Below are 18,018 nucleotides of genomic sequence, written 5' to 3' on the forward strand. Positions count from 1 at the left end.
AGGGTCGCCTGGATTGGTCTATGGTGATTATGCGGCCCGCATACCTGTTCTGCGGTCGCATAATGCACCGCAGAATAGGTCTGCGGTCGCATAATGCACCGCAGATTTTCTCAAATCTTGTTTCACATCTACTTCACTCCGCGGCCATTATGCGGTCCGCAGAGTGATTCTGCGACCGCATAGTGGGCCACAGAAACGTCCTCTTCTGCCGAAAATTTTTCTTTACTCCTCAATGCATTGTTCAACCCAAAAAGTTCGAGTTGTACTAATTGATCTACCTCGGTACCACAAAACCTTAATTTCCTTAGCAAAAATTTTCTGGGGTCGTTATACATAAGTCAACTTTCGGTCAACCTTTTCAACTTAAGTTCTAAACCTTGGAACTAGGTGTTCCAAATTACTCCAAAACCTCACCAGACCCGAACCAATTATCCCGGTAAGTCAAATAATAACCGTAAATCATAAATTGAGCGGTAAATGGGGGAACGAGGTTGTAATACTCAAAACGACCGATCGTGTCATTACACATGTCCCACCAATTCATGAGTGTGAATAGCTGCGAACCTGTTGTACCATCCTTTATCATGATCATTCTCGGGGTTGACGATAATTCATTTTCTTCATGCCGTGAGAGTGAATACACTGGCACTAACAAGTTTCGGAGAGTATAGAGGGATAAGATGGCACAGAGTAAAATCTGTCGAAACTAAACCAGACAAATATCAAAGGCACGCTTTAAATTATCGGGTCTATATAACCAAGATACACATTCAAATTCTAGAAAAAACTCCATGATCACCGTGTCTATTGCAGGTTGGAACTCGATAATGAATGGATAAGTATATACGAAAGGATGACATTCACAGTAAGTAGTTATTTATTCACCTTTATGAGGAGCTTCGATTGAAAAATTAGCTCTCCACCGGCACTCTTTGCAAATAAGAGGAAGATGACCTGATTTGACAAGAGAAGGGTAATGATCCTGCAGATCATTACGGCCATCCTTTTAACTAATCTTCTAGTTCCACTCAACACAGTCAAATGTAAAGAAAATTCTTGTGGCATAATTTTAGACACTAAGGGTTCTACTAGGGCTTTATGGTATCTTTTGTTCTAGGTTTTCCCTTAGATGAAGTTTTGAAGGTAGAGGATTTGAAAGAACCTCCTTTAACAGAGGAAGAGCCACCGATATTCACCAGAGAACCAAGACTACAGAGCCTTCCTCCCCTTCTCCTAAACGTAGCTGGAGCCACTATGTTAGGGAGGTCGTCTACTATGATGGTACGACAAGGAGAAGTAGCAGGGTTGGAACAGACAGAGGATATGGAAGTCATTACAGAGGTGGAGGAAGAGATTGAAAGCAAAACAATGGGAAAGTAGAAAGGATTTCTAAGAAGGCAAAGATAAAAGAGAATAGAAGAATGTTTAAGGATTTGTGATTTCGTATTTATAGGAAAGAATTATGTCATCACAAATCGCGGTCATGGGACAGTCACTTCGAAGTCATGGAGCCGTAAGTGTCTAGAAAGCTGCTGCAAATCTCAGAACCAGTCAAAACTAAGCCATGTGTCTCGAGCATTAAATGAAAGAGGTGCATGTCTTTTTACTTCTACAGCACGTCATTACGATCTCGGGAAGAGGTGGCAAACATTCCCGCTATAAATAACACACCACTTTTCGAAAAATTGATTGATATTATTTGAAAAGTAGAGGGACTATCCGTATTAGTGAAAAATAGACTCGCCATGTGGGTAGTTTAAATAATGACACGTGTCACCAACAAGTATATGTATAGAGATAAATTATGCATATTAGAGACTTTGAGCAAGGAAGATTCCAAGTGAAACATTGTTACAGAGACTCCAATTATGTAGCAGAAATGCTTGTAACTATTAGAGCAAAGTCGAAACAAGAGATTTTCTTCACCGAGGCTATTTCTTTACTAAGACAAGTTAAAACCTCACTGAAGAGGGATCAAGAATGCATGCCAAACCTCAGAATTAAACTAAAGAAGAATCAGTTTAATTTTGATCATAGATATAGAATAGTTATTATATATTGCCTTTACATTACTATCTGCATTTTGAAAGCTCACAAACTACAGGGAAGGAATTTTCCTCACCTATCAAATGTAATAGTTTTAGCTTCGTCTCTGATTCAGGTCATATTTTGCACAAAGATGAGCTATTCATCTTAATTGTATCACATAGAGGAAAGGATAAAGCATCCACCTCATATACTAACATGATTCCTATGCAACAACACAGTCATAACATGCTCGAGGTCATGAGTACGCTACGTACAGTCTGGGTTATACATTTTTTTATCACAATCATATTTTAAATTTATTGTTCACTTCCAAAAGACATATTATAATGCATCGATATACAATGAAATAATTTTCTTAACATGGTATAATTTAATTAGTATGTAACTAGAACTACTAATAAATTCAGGTGGTTCCAATTTTAAGAAAATAAGATAAATCAGCTATATATACACACTTTATTTTCTCCTTGTTATTCTTAGGTGCACTTGAAGTTACAAAAAATCACACATAAATCAGATGACTTATAATCCAAATTTCCCTCATTATTTGATGCTGTAACCCCTTCCAATATAACTCGACTATATATCATAGGGTAAAAATAGTATTTCACTATTTGAGTAATTGTTTTAAATCTCTGATCAGTTCAGCTAGTGATTTACTACTAGAACAGATCTAAAAACATCACGCTTCATCCTTTCAGAAATTCAGTATTTTTTTAACCTATCGGGACATACCGATGCAGGCTAGTTGAAAAAATTCTCTCTTTTTTTCGGTTACTTACACGTTTCCATTTTCTGTTTGACAATTTCTATAGGATTTGAGGTTGGATCACCAAAATTGGACCTATTCCGTTTCGATGACTTTGCCCGCACGATCACACTCTCTTTGAATTTTCTTGCAACATAACATATCTACTCCATAAGTTTCTCTTTGAAAATTTTACCTCCTACAACAAACTATTACATCATATTTATTATAAATCAAAATAATTTCAAAATATTATAAATTATAGTTACCTTTTCTATTTTATAGCAAAATAGGTATTTATTTATATCTACCATTGAGGCATAAAATACACCAATTATGTTCTTTTTCTCTCTCTTCCTTCTCTCTATATCAACAAGATTCTCAATCCTCTCTCTTCTCCATCAAATCGGCAGAACCGTCGGTGTCATCATCATGGTCGTCGTCAGAAATCGTCGTCGACGTCATCATCCACTATTGGCTCATCTTCTTAGGCGAACAGATCTGGTCATGGCTACGCCGGAGAAGATTTGAGGGCCGGATTTTTTATCGTCTCTATTTTAGTTTTAATACAATGTATACAATATTTTGCTAGGCCGGAAAGCACCATCTCCGACGAACTTTCTTCTCTTCTTTGCTATTTTAGTCACATACAATGATACGAATATATTGTATTCTGTACAAATACACTCAAAAACATTATAGTTTTGTATAAATACATTATTTCTAGGCCTGTATTTATGTATACCGAAGGTATGTATTTTTTGAATACAGCCGAATAGTACTGTGTTTTGTAATTTTTTGTTGTTTAAATACAGTCGCATTGAATACGGTGAATTGAATACAATGTATAATAGTGAATAATGAATATCTGTGAATTGAATTCAATACACTCGAATTGAATAGAACGGTATACACCCTAACCTCACTGTATTTATAATTACAGACGCGCGAATACATGAAATACAACACAGTAGCAGCAAAATTTAGGTATAATTAATTTTATTGAGTTAAATTAGGAGTGATACATGCTAATTGATCCTCTTTCTGTATTAAACAGCTAAACTCCCCTATTCTTTAGCGAATTCCACTATTGTATTCATGAATACTGTCTCCCTTTACTTTACATCTTTCTTCTGGATTTCATGGTGTTCCTATTTATCCTATGATTGTTGTTGTGATACTAATATTGTCTCCCTTTTTGCCCTTTTGTCCTTTTTTTTATTTTTTTTTATTTGAGACGAGGTTCTTCCGGAAACAGCCTCTCTACTCATTCGGGCTAGGGGTAAGGTTTGCGTACACACTACCCTCCCCAGACCCCATTAGTGGGATTTTACTGGGTTGTTGTTGTTGTTGTTGTATTCATGAATACAGTAGCATGAATACAACAAATACAGTCACACAGTTGGACTCCCATATTTTTTAGGCAAATTCCGCTATTTTATTCATGAATACAGTAACGCGAATACAACGAATACAGTTGCGTAGCAACGAAATTTATGTAGAATTGATTTTATTGAGTTAAATTAGGAGTGATACACTCTCATTAATCTTCTTTCTATTATTAAACAATTGGACTTCCCTATTTCTTAGGCGAATTCCGCTACTGTATTCATGAATACAGTAGCGTGAATACAGTCGCACAACTGGACTCTTCTATTGTTTGGGCAAAATCCGCTATTGTATTCATGAATACATGTAACGACCCGACTGTTCTTGATAATTTACGCCCCTTTCAATATTTGAAGTCTTGAATAGTTTCATATGATGTATTATGGCGTGTATGAATTGTCAGTTTTGTTTTTAGGTGTTTCGGAATATGTTCGGAAGAATGAATTCCATGTTGGAAGCCTTAAGTTGAAAGAATTGACAAAATTAGACTTTTTAGTATTCGACCTCGGATCGGAGTTTTGATAATTTTGTTAGGTCCGGATGGTGATTTTCGACTTGGGCGTATGCCCGGAATTTAATTTGGATATTTCTAGAATGTTTCGACATCGTTTCTTCAAGCATAAGTGGTACCACATTAAGCAAATCAACTCCAAATTCAGTTTTGATTGAAGCATTAGATTCGTATTGATATTACGGAGCCATTATAAAAAGAATCTTCGAATTTGGACATTGTATGAGAGAGTTATGCTCATTTCCGTGTCAGAAAAAATTATTGTTTTTCTGGGGCAGAGGCAAATCGCAGGTATCAAATGCGATTTATAAGTCTCACGTATTAAATGCGACTTGCCTGGACAAATTCTAAAATGGGGGTTTCGACCATTTTTAACACATTTGGAGTTATAGAGCTCGGATTGAAGCGCGTTTTGATTCAATTTTCACCATATAGATTGGGGTAAGTGATTTTAACTCGGTTTTGGTTAAATTATACGAATATATTATTATTTTTATCAACAAATTAGTGTTTTGAGTTGAAAATGATAGAAAATTTTATAGACTTTAATTGAGGATTTGAAGGCTGAGTTGTGGTCGAATTTGAGTAATTTTGGTGTGGCTATACTCGCGGTTGAATGAGGATTCAGATTTTATAATTTTTGTCAGATTTCGAGACATGGGCCCCACCGTTGACTTTGGGTTGACTTTAAAGCGGAGTTGAATTTTTTTATAAATTGTTAAATTGTAAGTATTGAAGTATATTTTAATTAATTTGCACATTGTTTGACTAGTTTCGAATCGTTTAGCTTGGAATTGAAGAGATATGAAGGTGTTTGGAGGTTTATACGCGCGGAATGGAAATTTTTGAAGTATTGTTTAGCTTGCTCGGCATCAGATTCGGCTTATTCGAGGTAAGTAATATTTCTAAACTTGGAGTTGAGTGTATAAACCCTGAATATACGTGTTATGTGATTTGTTTGGAGGTGACGCACATGCTAGGTGGCGGGCGTGTGGGCGTGCACCGTAGAAATTTTGACGTAATTGATTTCGTGGAATTTTGTAGTCAAATAATCTTGGCATTATCCATGCACTTTCATGTGTTAAAGAAATTGAACTGAGAATCATGTTAAAAATCATGCTGAGACTATATGTCGGTATTATTGAGACCCACAGAGGTCGTATTACTGTTGAATTATTTGTTTAAATTGTAATTTCATACTTAGTCATGTTCATCTAGTTGTGAGGATATTTATGGGATCGAGCTGCACGCCGCAGCAGGCCATATATATATATATATATATATATATATATATATATATATATATATATATATATATATATATATATATTATTTATGGATCGGGGTCGCACGCCGCAGCAGGCCTTATAGGCATTATTATTATATGGATCGGGGTTGCACGCCATTGCAGGCATTATAGGCTTTATTGTTATGGAATCGGGTTGCACGCCGCAACAGGCCAGATTGGCTTATATTAGCTCTTGGGCAGGATCCGCCACTTTGGAGTCTGACATACCAGCAATGAGTGCAGGCACGATGAAATATAAATATATACACATGCTTTGGTGAGGGGCTTATGAGCCAGGCACCCGTACAGTGCTGAATGATTTGTTTTTGTATGTGTGTGTGTGTGTGATGAAGTGGGCATTTGAGGCAGATTGCTTGAGTATGTCGAGGGAGAGAGTGTCTGGGAATATCATCATGAAATCATTTATTTGACATGCATACTTGGCATGTAGGCATAGAGATGCATTTCTCCTCATGCTATGCGGTATTGTGACATTCATGGCCTGACATGTACATTGACATGTAGGCATAGAGATATACTTTCCTTATGTCATTTGATAATGAAATTCTTAATTGTGGAGGAAAGATTGTGTGAAAAAATCATAGTTTTTAAATTTACTCATACTTTGATGATTTGGTGAAAAGAATTGAGTTTTATTGTCATCTTTGAAAAACAATGTATATTTTTCCGGAAAATTGTGAACGAATAGAGCATCATATCTTGAGTTATTACTTATATTGTTTTATTTATGTTGTTATAAACTGTTTCTTGACTGTTGATGATGGACTCTAACTTTTGTCCAAGCTCGTCACTACTTTCAACATAAGGTTAGTTTTGTTACTTATTGAGTATGGGGTCGGTTGTACTCATACGACACTTCTGCACCTTGCGCGCAGATGTTGGATGCTGATGTAGCTGCGTACGGATGGAGCTGGATCTGAAAATATACCTACGTTCCAGTTATAACAGTCTCTTGTTCATGGTAGCTTTAGAATATTTAATATGTTCATGAATATTTCAGACATATGTTGTATTTTATTTCATACCAGCTTTGTAAATACTAAATCTTAGAAGCTCATGATTTGTACTACTAGTCCTTAGGGAGTGTATTAGAGTCAATTATATATTAATTGAATTAGATTGTTGTTATTTGGCTTACCTGGTGTGTGTGTGTGTGTGTGTGTGTGTGTGTGTGTGTGTGTGTGTGTGATGAAGTGGGCATTTGAGGCAAACAGCTTGAGTATGTCCAGGGCGAGAGTGTTTGGGAATCATCGTGAAATCATTTATTTGACATGCATACTTCGTATGTAGGCATAGAGATGCATTTTTCCTCATGCTATGCGATATTGTGACATTCATGGTCTAACATTGTCACCACCCAAAAATCTCACCACAGGCGTCGTGATGGAACCTAGTCTCTAAAACTAGGTAAGCCGATTACAATTACATTTCAAGCTATTTTTTTTTAAACATATAATTTAATACAAGTGTCGAAACCAACAGCGGAAATAATTATAATAACCTCCCAAGACTGATAATACTGAATCACGAACTCTAACTGAATATGCAATGATCTCAAGGATCGAATATATAATATTGTTCGAATAAGAGTTGACAGTACAATAAAATGGAAAGACTCCAAGGGACTGCGACGGCAAAGCAGCTCCACCTTGAATCCTCACGATCAACACACTAACTCTGTCCGAGTCCGATATCTCCAATACCTGGATCTGCACAAAAATATGCAGAAATATAGTATGAGTACACCACAGTCGGTACCCAGTAAGTATCAAGACTAACCTCGGTGGAGTAGTGACGAGGTACAGTCAAGACACTCATTAGTCTAACAAACGGTGCAATATATTATACAAAAATAATAGAAAACAAATAGCAGTGATAGCAACAATAATCAACTAGTGATGTAAATAGCAAGGCATCAAGAACACCATAATTATTACTCAGACGAATAAGAAACACAAGTACAACCAATTAAACAAGTCCTTCAAATATAAATCTTTCACGTATGATTCTTTGGAATAAATACCCTCCAAATATATTTCTTCAAATAAATATCCTTCGAATATAAAACTGTTTCAAGTAAATATCTTATATCATAATCATAAAATACGGGTCTCAGCCCCCTTTCATATTCTCACGGCACCTCGTGCCTATATCTTTATCACAACCGCATGTACAACTCTTGTGCCAAATATGCCAATACATAAAATACGTACGATCAATTTATTTTCAATAAAGTAAGGTTACAAATTTTAAACCAAGTAAGAATTTAACAAAGAAATGAGTTTATTTTAGAAATAGTTTGAGTGAAGAAAATGACATTTCAATTTAAATAAAGCATCAGATATGCTACTGGTTTGGATGTACAACTTATTAAATTAAAACATAATAGTAATTTTTTTTATTTAAAACAACTTAATTATCAAGAACAAGTACAAACCAGACATACAAATCCTCAGAGTCTCGTACGAAAAAGCCAAAGCCAACACAATACTACAAGAAATAAAAAATACTTAATATTAAGTCAAATAATACATCACGGAGAACACAGAAATTTACATATTACGTCAAAAATAAAATAACCAAAGGCAAGTGCAGCCAAAGAGAAATATCAACAAAAGGGCATTCCCGAGGTACCGCCTCGTAGTCTCAAATCATAAATAAATTTCAACAAACAATAATGCCCCCAGGCCATCACAAGTCATCAAAAATCAATCCCCGACATAGCCCACCTTGTCTCGCCACGTGCACAATAATAAAGTAAATGCCCGCCTTTTTCTCGCCACACGCGCATAATAATATTCCCACCTTATCTCGCCACATGTGCAAACCCACATATATATAGACCGCATTGTTATGCCGCATGTGCATATATCAATAGTAACAATAGCACGGCAGAAATCTCGTGCAAACACCCGAACAAACCTCCCAACAATATCACGTGCCAATATCACAACATCTCATAAATTGCACCTCAAGTGCTCAAATATTACAGTATATCAGAGATTGCACATCAAGTTCTCAAATATTATAACTTGCCACAAAAATCAACAATACATTAATTTCCACAATAAGGGGTCCATGGATCGACCATAATGTGCACAAAATCTTAACAAAAATATCCGGGAGTAAATAATTCAATAGAATAATATTTCACAATTTAACACTTTGTCTCAATATGATTTACGACTTTTATAACTCAATACCAATTTCAACAACATGAATTGGAAAGTAATTCATCAAGGAACAACGCCTTCTTAAATCCAAATTTTAGATAATTATATTAACGCCTCAATTTAAACTTATTTAATTATTTATTTGCAGATGAAAAATTCGTAATGTGATTATTTCCAAGAAATATCAATTTAACCAACACACGAATTCAGGTAAAAAGTCCAAGTGACAATCACACCAAATTATCATATAAAATACAAACTCGATAAACAAGGAATGAGGCATGAAAAATCAAGGATTTACTAAATTTCAACAATTTTCTAATTTAATATATAAGGGCGTCTACGAATTTCAACCAATATAATTTGCACATATAAACCAAGTACGTACTCGTCACCTCGCGTACATGGTTTTCAATTACACAATTTTCACATAGGACTCAATACCTATGGGGTAATTTACCCACTCAAGGTTAGGCAAGATACTTACCTTTTTAAAATTAGGTCGATATTCCAAAATTGCTTTCTTGCTTGAATTGACCTCCGAACAGCTCAAATCTAATCAAATTAATTGTATAACTTTATTAAAATTCATCGAAAATAATTTTGGATAATAAAACGTCAACTTAAAATTTTACATTAAAAAGTCAATGCGGGGCCCGCATCTCGGATCCCGACAGGATTTTTACGAAATCCGAACACCCATTCCGATACGAGTCCTACCATACTAGTTTCACTCAAATCCGACTCCGAATCGACATTCAAATCCCAAAAATTCGTTTTATGAAACTTCTACAAATTTTTCCAAAATTTTCATCTCAAAATACTAATTAAATAATGAAAACAATGATATATTCATGTATATTAACCAAATCCGAGTTAGAATCACTTACCCTTATTATTTTCTTGAAAAATCCACGAACAATCGCCACAAACCGAGCTCTCTAGGTCCAAAAATAAATGAGATGAAAACCTTGTTTATGTGGTACCACATATGACTTCCAAAGTGTTGACCGCACATTTTTTTGTGCGGTCCGCACATTTAAGTTCTTTGCGGCCGCAATCCAAATTGTGCGGCCGCACTTCAGCAACCACTGCACTACTAAGCTTCAGTTAATTGACCATAACTTTCGGCACAAATGTCCAAATGATGATTGGTTTACCTTACTAAAAACTAAACTCAAAGGGCTACAACTTTTGTTTTTGGACCATCTTCAAATTCCTCGTAGATCAAAAGATATAAGCTTCTGAAATTAGACCATCGAACATGCAGAATCCCCTTTCTGCGGCCGCAAGAGAAATTTTGCGGTCTGCACTTCACCTCTGCTGTCCGTAATTTTCCTTCTACGGTCCGCAATTTTTCTTCTACGGTCCACACATGAGGCTTTGCCTCAGCACTCCAAAATGTGCCCTCGCACTCTTACTGTTTCCAGAACATCATTAGAGTGTCGAAATTCCCAAACTCGTTCAAAACTCACCCCGAAACACACCCAAGGCACGCGGGACCTCAACCAAACATACCAACAAGTCCTAAAACATAACTCAGAGCTGCTCGAGGCCTCAAACCACATCAAACAACGTCAAAACTATGAATCGCACCACAAATCGAACTCATGAAATTTTCAAATCTTCCAACTTGCAAAACTCGTGTCGAAACATATCAAATCAATCCGAAATGACTTCAAATTTTGCACACGAGTCATAAATGACATAATGGACATGTTCCAATCTCTGAAATCGAATTTTGATACAATAGCGCGAATATAGTCGCATAGCAGCGAAATTTATGTAGAATTAATTTTATTGAGTTAAATTAGGAGTGATATACGCTAATTGATCCTCTTTCCGTTATTAAACGGTTGGACTTCCCTATTTTTAGGCGAATTTCGCTATTGTATTCATAAATATAGTAGCGCGAATACAACGAATACAGTCGTACAGCTGGACTCTCCTATTTTATTTAAGCAAATTCCGCTACTGTATTCATGAATACAGTAGCGTAAATACAACGAATACTGTCGTGTAACAACTAAATAGTAGCTATAGAAAATAATTATGTATATAGTAGGTATAAGAAGTTAATAGCCACTAAACAATAGTGAATTCTGAAAAATCCTTAATCTCTTTTATGAAAAATTAAGGAAAATATCAACCAGGTAACTTATACAATATGTCTTTAGTCAATGCAAGTCTAGCATACGCATGATGAATCTTATACTTATATCGAATGCACATGCGTGCATCTCTGTTTATATTTGAGCCATATATTTGCTGAATCAAAGTACACAAATTTGGAAAAGATTGGAGCTGGACCAATAAGCTGCTATTAAGGAAAAAATCACTTTAACCAAATTTTATGTAAATATTGAAATTACACCACCTCAAAATTTGAATAATTTACCGTTTTCCCAATATCCATTCTTCAATTCAAACATAAAAATGCTTCTTGGATTACGATATTCTAGTATTATAAGCTATTTCGTAAATGTATTTCCATGTAAGTTTCAGAATAGTAATTTCATTGACAAATTTAGCAAATAAGGACTGAGTCAATTGTCAAAGACTACATACAGTATTATATTTAAAATATGTACATTTCTAGCCTAACATTATTAGTATATGATCAAATGAAGTTTAATGTAGATCTTGAAGTTATTTTTCTTACTAAAAAAAAGAACAACTTTTTTATATAAAAAGGAAGACAACTAACAAACTGTTCCATCAATTAATCATCACAGAAATAATGGCTTTCGGTACGAACTTGTTTTTTGGATGCTGTTTGATTCTCTTTGCATTTCTTTTGGGCAGTCCAATTGAATTTGTTGAAGGCAATATTGGACCTTTTCCTGCCCTATTTGTGTTTGGTGATTCAATTTTGGATCCAGGGAATAATAATTACATTAACACTACGACTCAATTCCAAACAAATTTCCCGCCTTATGGCGAAACGTTCTTCAAATCTCCTACTGGTAGACCTTGTGATGGTCGTCTCATATCCGATTTTATTGGTATTAGTTCTATCGATGAGCTACCACTTAATTCTTAAAATTTCTATATATCTTTCCCTTTGTATTTGTGATTGTCAAGAACTAATTTGATAATGTTTTTGGTTTGTTGTTTGCAGCGGAATTTGCAAACTTGCCATTAATTCCTGCATATTTTGAAATTGGGACCGATAAATTTCTTCATGGGGTGAACTTTGCTTCCAGTGGCTCAGGTTGTTTAGTAGAAACCAACCGTGGTATTGTAAGTGGCCTTCTTATTTTTCTTTTTAAAGTAAAATTCTTTTCAATATTAGATTTTCTTTCGTTTGTTTCTTTGTTGAATTAACTTAAATAGCCGCACAATCAATTGCTTAAACAAAAAATAATCGGAGGATATATATATATATATATATATATATATATATATATATATATATATATATATAATTTATATATTATATGTGTATAATCATGTATATCTATGTAAAATTAATGTATACAAACTAGAGATAATACCGTCAATATTAGACTCTCTTTCATATTTTTTTCTTTTCATTTTGGCATCTCTTTTTCCGTTTGTACGTGATTTTTCTAGGTAACTATAAAAACCACTATCTTCCCTACGGAAAAGCTCAAATTTTCTGACGAAAGTAGTATACCAAATAATAGAAGTTGGCCAACAAGGATTGAGGTCGAGTATTAAGTACTCACCTTCATACTTAACTAGATGATGTTAGTCTTTTTTATTAGGGAGGGTTTTACTCTCTAATAAGAATTTTTCCGTGTCAATTCAGATTTAGTAGGGCCTCTATACGGGTACCGAACCCTATGTGAGAAACCAAAATAAATAACAAAAGTTGTTCCAATTTACAGGTTATAGATCTTCCGACGCAGTTGGCACATTTCAATGAGGTGGTTCAATTATTGGAGAATAAGTTAGGGCAACATCAGGCACAACAACTCCTCACTAATGCTGTATACATGTTTAGCACTGGAAGTAATGATTATGCTTTCCCTTACCTTTCCAATCCTAAGTTTCCATTTCCTAAGGAAGAATTTTCAGAGATGGTATTGGGTAATTTTACTGCTATTTTACAGGTAATCATGACATTATTATCAACATTATTTGGAGTCATGTGAATCAATGTAACATGCAATTTGGTTTAATATTTTTATTTGATAACCTTTAATTTAATATATTTTACTATTTTTGCTGATCATAACTTTTTTATTCTTGTATTTTCACACTTGTTCCGAAAATAATTTTTTTGAGCTAAGGTTTATGAGAAACATCTCTGCCTCACATAATGTAAGGATAAGGTTGCATACACCCTACCTTTCTCAGAGCCTTACTTACGTGATCACACTCAGTATATTATTGTTGTTGTTGTTGTTGTTGAAACTTTAATTTAACATTATTTGAATCATTATAATGTAACAGGAAATTTACAATAAAGGAGGAAGAAAATTCACCATATTTACGTTGCCTCCAGAAGGTTGTTCCCCAGGTGGAAGAGCATTTAATGAACAAGCAAATGGTACAAGTGGGGACTGCATGCAAGAACTCAATGGCTTATTGCAAATGCACAGTTCTGCTCTTCCCCAAAAGCTCAACCAACTACAACAGAATTTGACTGGATTTAACTATACGTTATTTGATCTTTTCAAACTCTTTACTGAAAGGATTGATAACCCTTCCAAATATGGTAAGTTCTATTTTCAGTTCCAACGCATTTCAAATTAGTTGACCCTCATACTCTGAACTCGATCGATTATTCTTTCTAGGATCAGAGGCGGACCTATATATCTATAGATTAGAGGGGTCACCTGACCCTGTTAATATCGGGGGGAAATTCCAAATATATATATATAAATATTTGTATATATATTTGTATATATGTTGAAAACGGTAATATAATTTGCTTGGAAACCTTAATCAAAAGTCCGATAGGGGCACTGGTTGAGCAGTCCGCTCATGTGTTCCCGCCACCTTTAAATCCTGGGTTCGGCTCTCTTTAGTATGGAGAGTACGTATTTCATTTTAATCACAATTTATTTTGTTTGTGCAGGTTTTAAAGTATCAATAGAAGCATGTTGTGGTACAGGTCAATTTAGAGGAATTAATAGTTGTGGAGGTAAGAGGCAAGTGAAAGAGTACGAGTTATGTCCAAATGTGACAGATCATGTGTTTTTCGATGCCAGTCATCCCACAGAAGAAGCAAACAGGCAATTTGCTGAACTATTATGGAATGGAACGACGGATGTCATTGCACCTCAAAATCTCAAATCTTTTTTTATAATGTAATCGGTGGCGAAACTAGAAAATTTAATAATTTTGAACACCCTTTGCCAGTGGGCAATGCAAGGGTATTCAAAGTTTATTTTTAATCAATAACAAGTAATATTTTACCTTATACGTAGTATAATTTTTCGGCGAAGGGTGGACCTTTGGGCCAACATAGCTTCGCCTCTTAATGTAACTTAATATTTGGGATTAGGGTATATATAGTATAAACCTTCTGAGTAAGATGATTTTTATTACTCCCACCTCAAAGATTGTACGTATATACTCAACTAAATAGAAGGGCAGAATTGTGTTTCCATATATATATATATATATATATATATATATATATAGGGGAAAATGCATACATTTTCTGTTAGTCTCAAACTTTATTCCGAAATTATTATCTTTTATCACATGTATCTTTTATACACTTGCTAAAGCTATTATTATGGTTCTCCCTTTATGGACAGCCCTTCTTAATGGGAATACATCACAAGTCCAGCAGTTTTCCTGGCCGTTGTTGTTCAGTTGTGTAGGTTAATTAGATTTTTCAATTATGCGTAGTAGTACAATTTATATTAAGCTCGTAACTTATTATTAAATAAATCGTACTAAATCAGTCTTGTCCATTAAGTTGGTCACTTGATATATAGATGTACCACGTAAAATGTCTAACCTTATAAATCAGTCATTCAATTAGGATTAACAATCACGGGATCTTTGACTCTGCATCTAGGTATATATTTTTGTGATTCTTTTTGTAAGATTGTCATTTATTGCAAGATAGTCAAATATGTCATTTAATTCATGTCACAGTATATATATTTATGCATCGAATTAATTTTACTGGACATTCTCTACTCTAGCTCTGATAAATTAATTATCCTTTTTTTCTTTTTTGCAATAATTAAATAGAAAAGAGAAGGGCAAGTATTATGGTTGACCCTTGAAAGAATGGACGGAGAAAAGACTCGTATTAGGGTTGACCTTTAAAAGAAGGCAACATGTTCCTTCCTATAGTTTAATGGATTTAATTACTCCAGTCGGTTTAACATAACAACTCATTGCCAACAAAACTATTTTTAAACAAGAACTCTTTGGTCGCAAATAGGAATTGTGGTAGTATGATTAGTACTTCTTTCATTTTTAAGTTATTGATTTGGGATCAAGTCCAAGTATGTAATCATCTTTATTAAGGATCGTTTTACCCCACTTTCCAATGCAAATCTAAATTTAATACCGAATAACATAGACAATGAGATAATATATTAACTATTTCTCAAGCAATAATTCATGATGTCCATTTCAAAGCCACTGGGAATTATAATACACAAAAACATGAATGGCATCTTTAACAAGTTCTCCAATGGCTTTGAACTCAAGCTTCTTTCATGGCTTCATCTTCATCTTATTAGTATTCATCTTAACCAAATTCACTGCATGCGTTGACAAAGATGTTATTACATGACTTGATAAAACTGCCCTCTTTGTGTTTGGCGATTCGACAGTGGATCCTGGGAATAATAACTACATCAACGCTAGTCTTGACTTCCAATCGAATTGGTGGCCTTATGGTGAATCATTCTTCAAGTACCCTACTGGTAGACCTTGTGATGGTCGTCTCATCTCTGACTTTATAGGTATCATCAGTGGCAAAACTAGGAATTTTTTTTGAAGGGTATTCAAATTTGAAAAGAGTGAAAAAAAGTTCCCGACAAAGGGTGTTCAATATGTGTTATATAACTCTAAAACGTAATATTTTGTCTATATACACAGTGTAATTTTTCGACGGAAGGTGATCAGTTGACCATCCTTGTGACCATGTGGCTTCGTCACTGGGTACCATATCTAAGAATTTCACCAACTAGATAATATCTTATACTCCATTTATAATATGTTTTAAGTTTTCTTTAATTTTGCACCAACGACTTGACAAAGGTTTTGAACCCCTTTAACCACTTAGTTATGCTTTTAGGCTGTGTTATGGGGATTTAAAATATGATATATAGAGACACAAACGAATTTTACATCTGCCCCTGCCATCGAGTAGGTAAGAGTCTATACAAGAGTTTATACTAGTACGGGTAATAACATCAGAAAGAGGGTGAATGACTTGTTGGAGCTGGTCAAATTACGGAAAGTAAGGGTGCGTTTGGTACCAAGGAAAATATTTTTCATGAAAAATATTTTTATTGAAAATGAGTAGTTTTATCACTTATTTTTTCTTGTTTGGTTGGTGAGTGAAAAAACGTTTTTCGGAAAATATTTTATAGTGTTTGGTTGGAGAGTATAAAATATTTTTAGAAAAATAATTTTTTATGCTACATTCCTCAACCCACCTTTCCCAAAATCCTCATGTTTCTTGTACTCCCCTCCCCCCTCCCCCCGGGACTCTATTTTCTTCAAGAATTTAATTATTCTTTTCAAAATTCACACAAACCCAAAGAAAATAATGTGCTACTTTACGTTTTTCACACAAAAACAATGTTAAAATTTGAGCTCGATAACTAAAAAGAAAATACTTTTTTTGTTGAAAAAGAAAGTATTATTTCTACAACTTGAAAAGAAATTACTCATTTTGTTGAATAAAAGAAAATATATTTTGTATATCATGAAAAGAAAATGCTCATTTTGTTGAAATGAAAGAAAATACTTTTTTCTACATCATGAAAATAAATGAAAAAATATATATTTTCTACATCAGGGAAATAAAATATTTAGTTTGTTGAAATGAAAAAATATTTTTTCTATATCATGAAAAATATATACTCATTTTGTTGAAAAAAAATTAACATGAAAATAAAATACTCTTAATAATATTTCTATTTAGGGTGGGTGGTGGGCGAGGTTGGGAGTGGGTGGGGTAGGGATGGTTTGGGGAGAAAATGATCAAAATGGTCCTTAATGTATAGGGGTTGAAATATTTTGGTCTTTGATATATATATATCACTTAATAAGAATAGTCCTTAATGTATACAAAAGGTGATAGCTTTGGTCCTCGACCCTAAAACTAACAGTAAAAAATAAAAAATTCTGTTAAACTACACCCCAATCTCTCCCGGCTCCCTCCTCTTCTCTCATACACCATTAACGACCTTAAATCCAAACCCTCTCTCAAACAAGAATGGATCTTCTTGGGAAGCTAAATTGTTTTGCTTGTTAGTCTTATGGATATTATAGATGGAAATCCTTTTTTTGTTGTTTGAATTTACTTGCGAATCTGTTTTAATCGATCACTTCCTTTGTTAAAATTTCAGTTTGATTTATAATTTTACAATCGGAGATACACAGACCTGAATCTAATGCTTGAGTGTTAGATCATGAAATATATTCTCTATGGTATTCCAAGTTTGGAAAACCAATTTAATTTCATTAATCTTAAGATAATAGTTTTCAATGTGCTATAGAATTCTAAACGTTTGCTTTGTATCTTGATGAAGTTTGAATTGTTTTCTTACTGGGAAAGATTCAAAGAAGCAAAATAATGTTGAACCAGAAAATTCTAGCCATTATAGGACTAGTAATATAGTCGAAGAAGAGGTGATGGGTCAATTCATGATATGCAACCAGT

General features: G+C 34.3%; 1 protein-coding gene across 1 annotated transcript; it reads left to right on the forward strand.

Moving 5' to 3' along the window:
* The first annotated feature begins 11,868 nt into the window (after positions 1 to 11,868).
* On the forward strand, positions 11,869 to 14,701 carry LOC104110093 (GDSL esterase/lipase 5-like). Its single transcript, XM_009619514.4, has 5 exons — positions 11,869 to 12,184; positions 12,301 to 12,422; positions 13,034 to 13,258; positions 13,602 to 13,866; positions 14,230 to 14,701. Exons 1-5 carry the CDS (start codon positions 11,920 to 11,922, stop codon positions 14,463 to 14,465), a joined length of 1,113 nt encoding a protein of 370 aa, XP_009617809.1. The 5' UTR covers positions 11,869 to 11,919; the 3' UTR covers positions 14,466 to 14,701.
* The last annotated feature ends 3,317 nt before the right edge of the window (positions 14,702 to 18,018 follow it).

Source organism: Nicotiana tomentosiformis, chromosome 3 (assembly GCF_000390325.3).
Source record: "Nicotiana tomentosiformis chromosome 3, ASM39032v3, whole genome shotgun sequence".
NCBI classification, from domain to species: domain Eukaryota; kingdom Viridiplantae; phylum Streptophyta; class Magnoliopsida; order Solanales; family Solanaceae; genus Nicotiana; species Nicotiana tomentosiformis.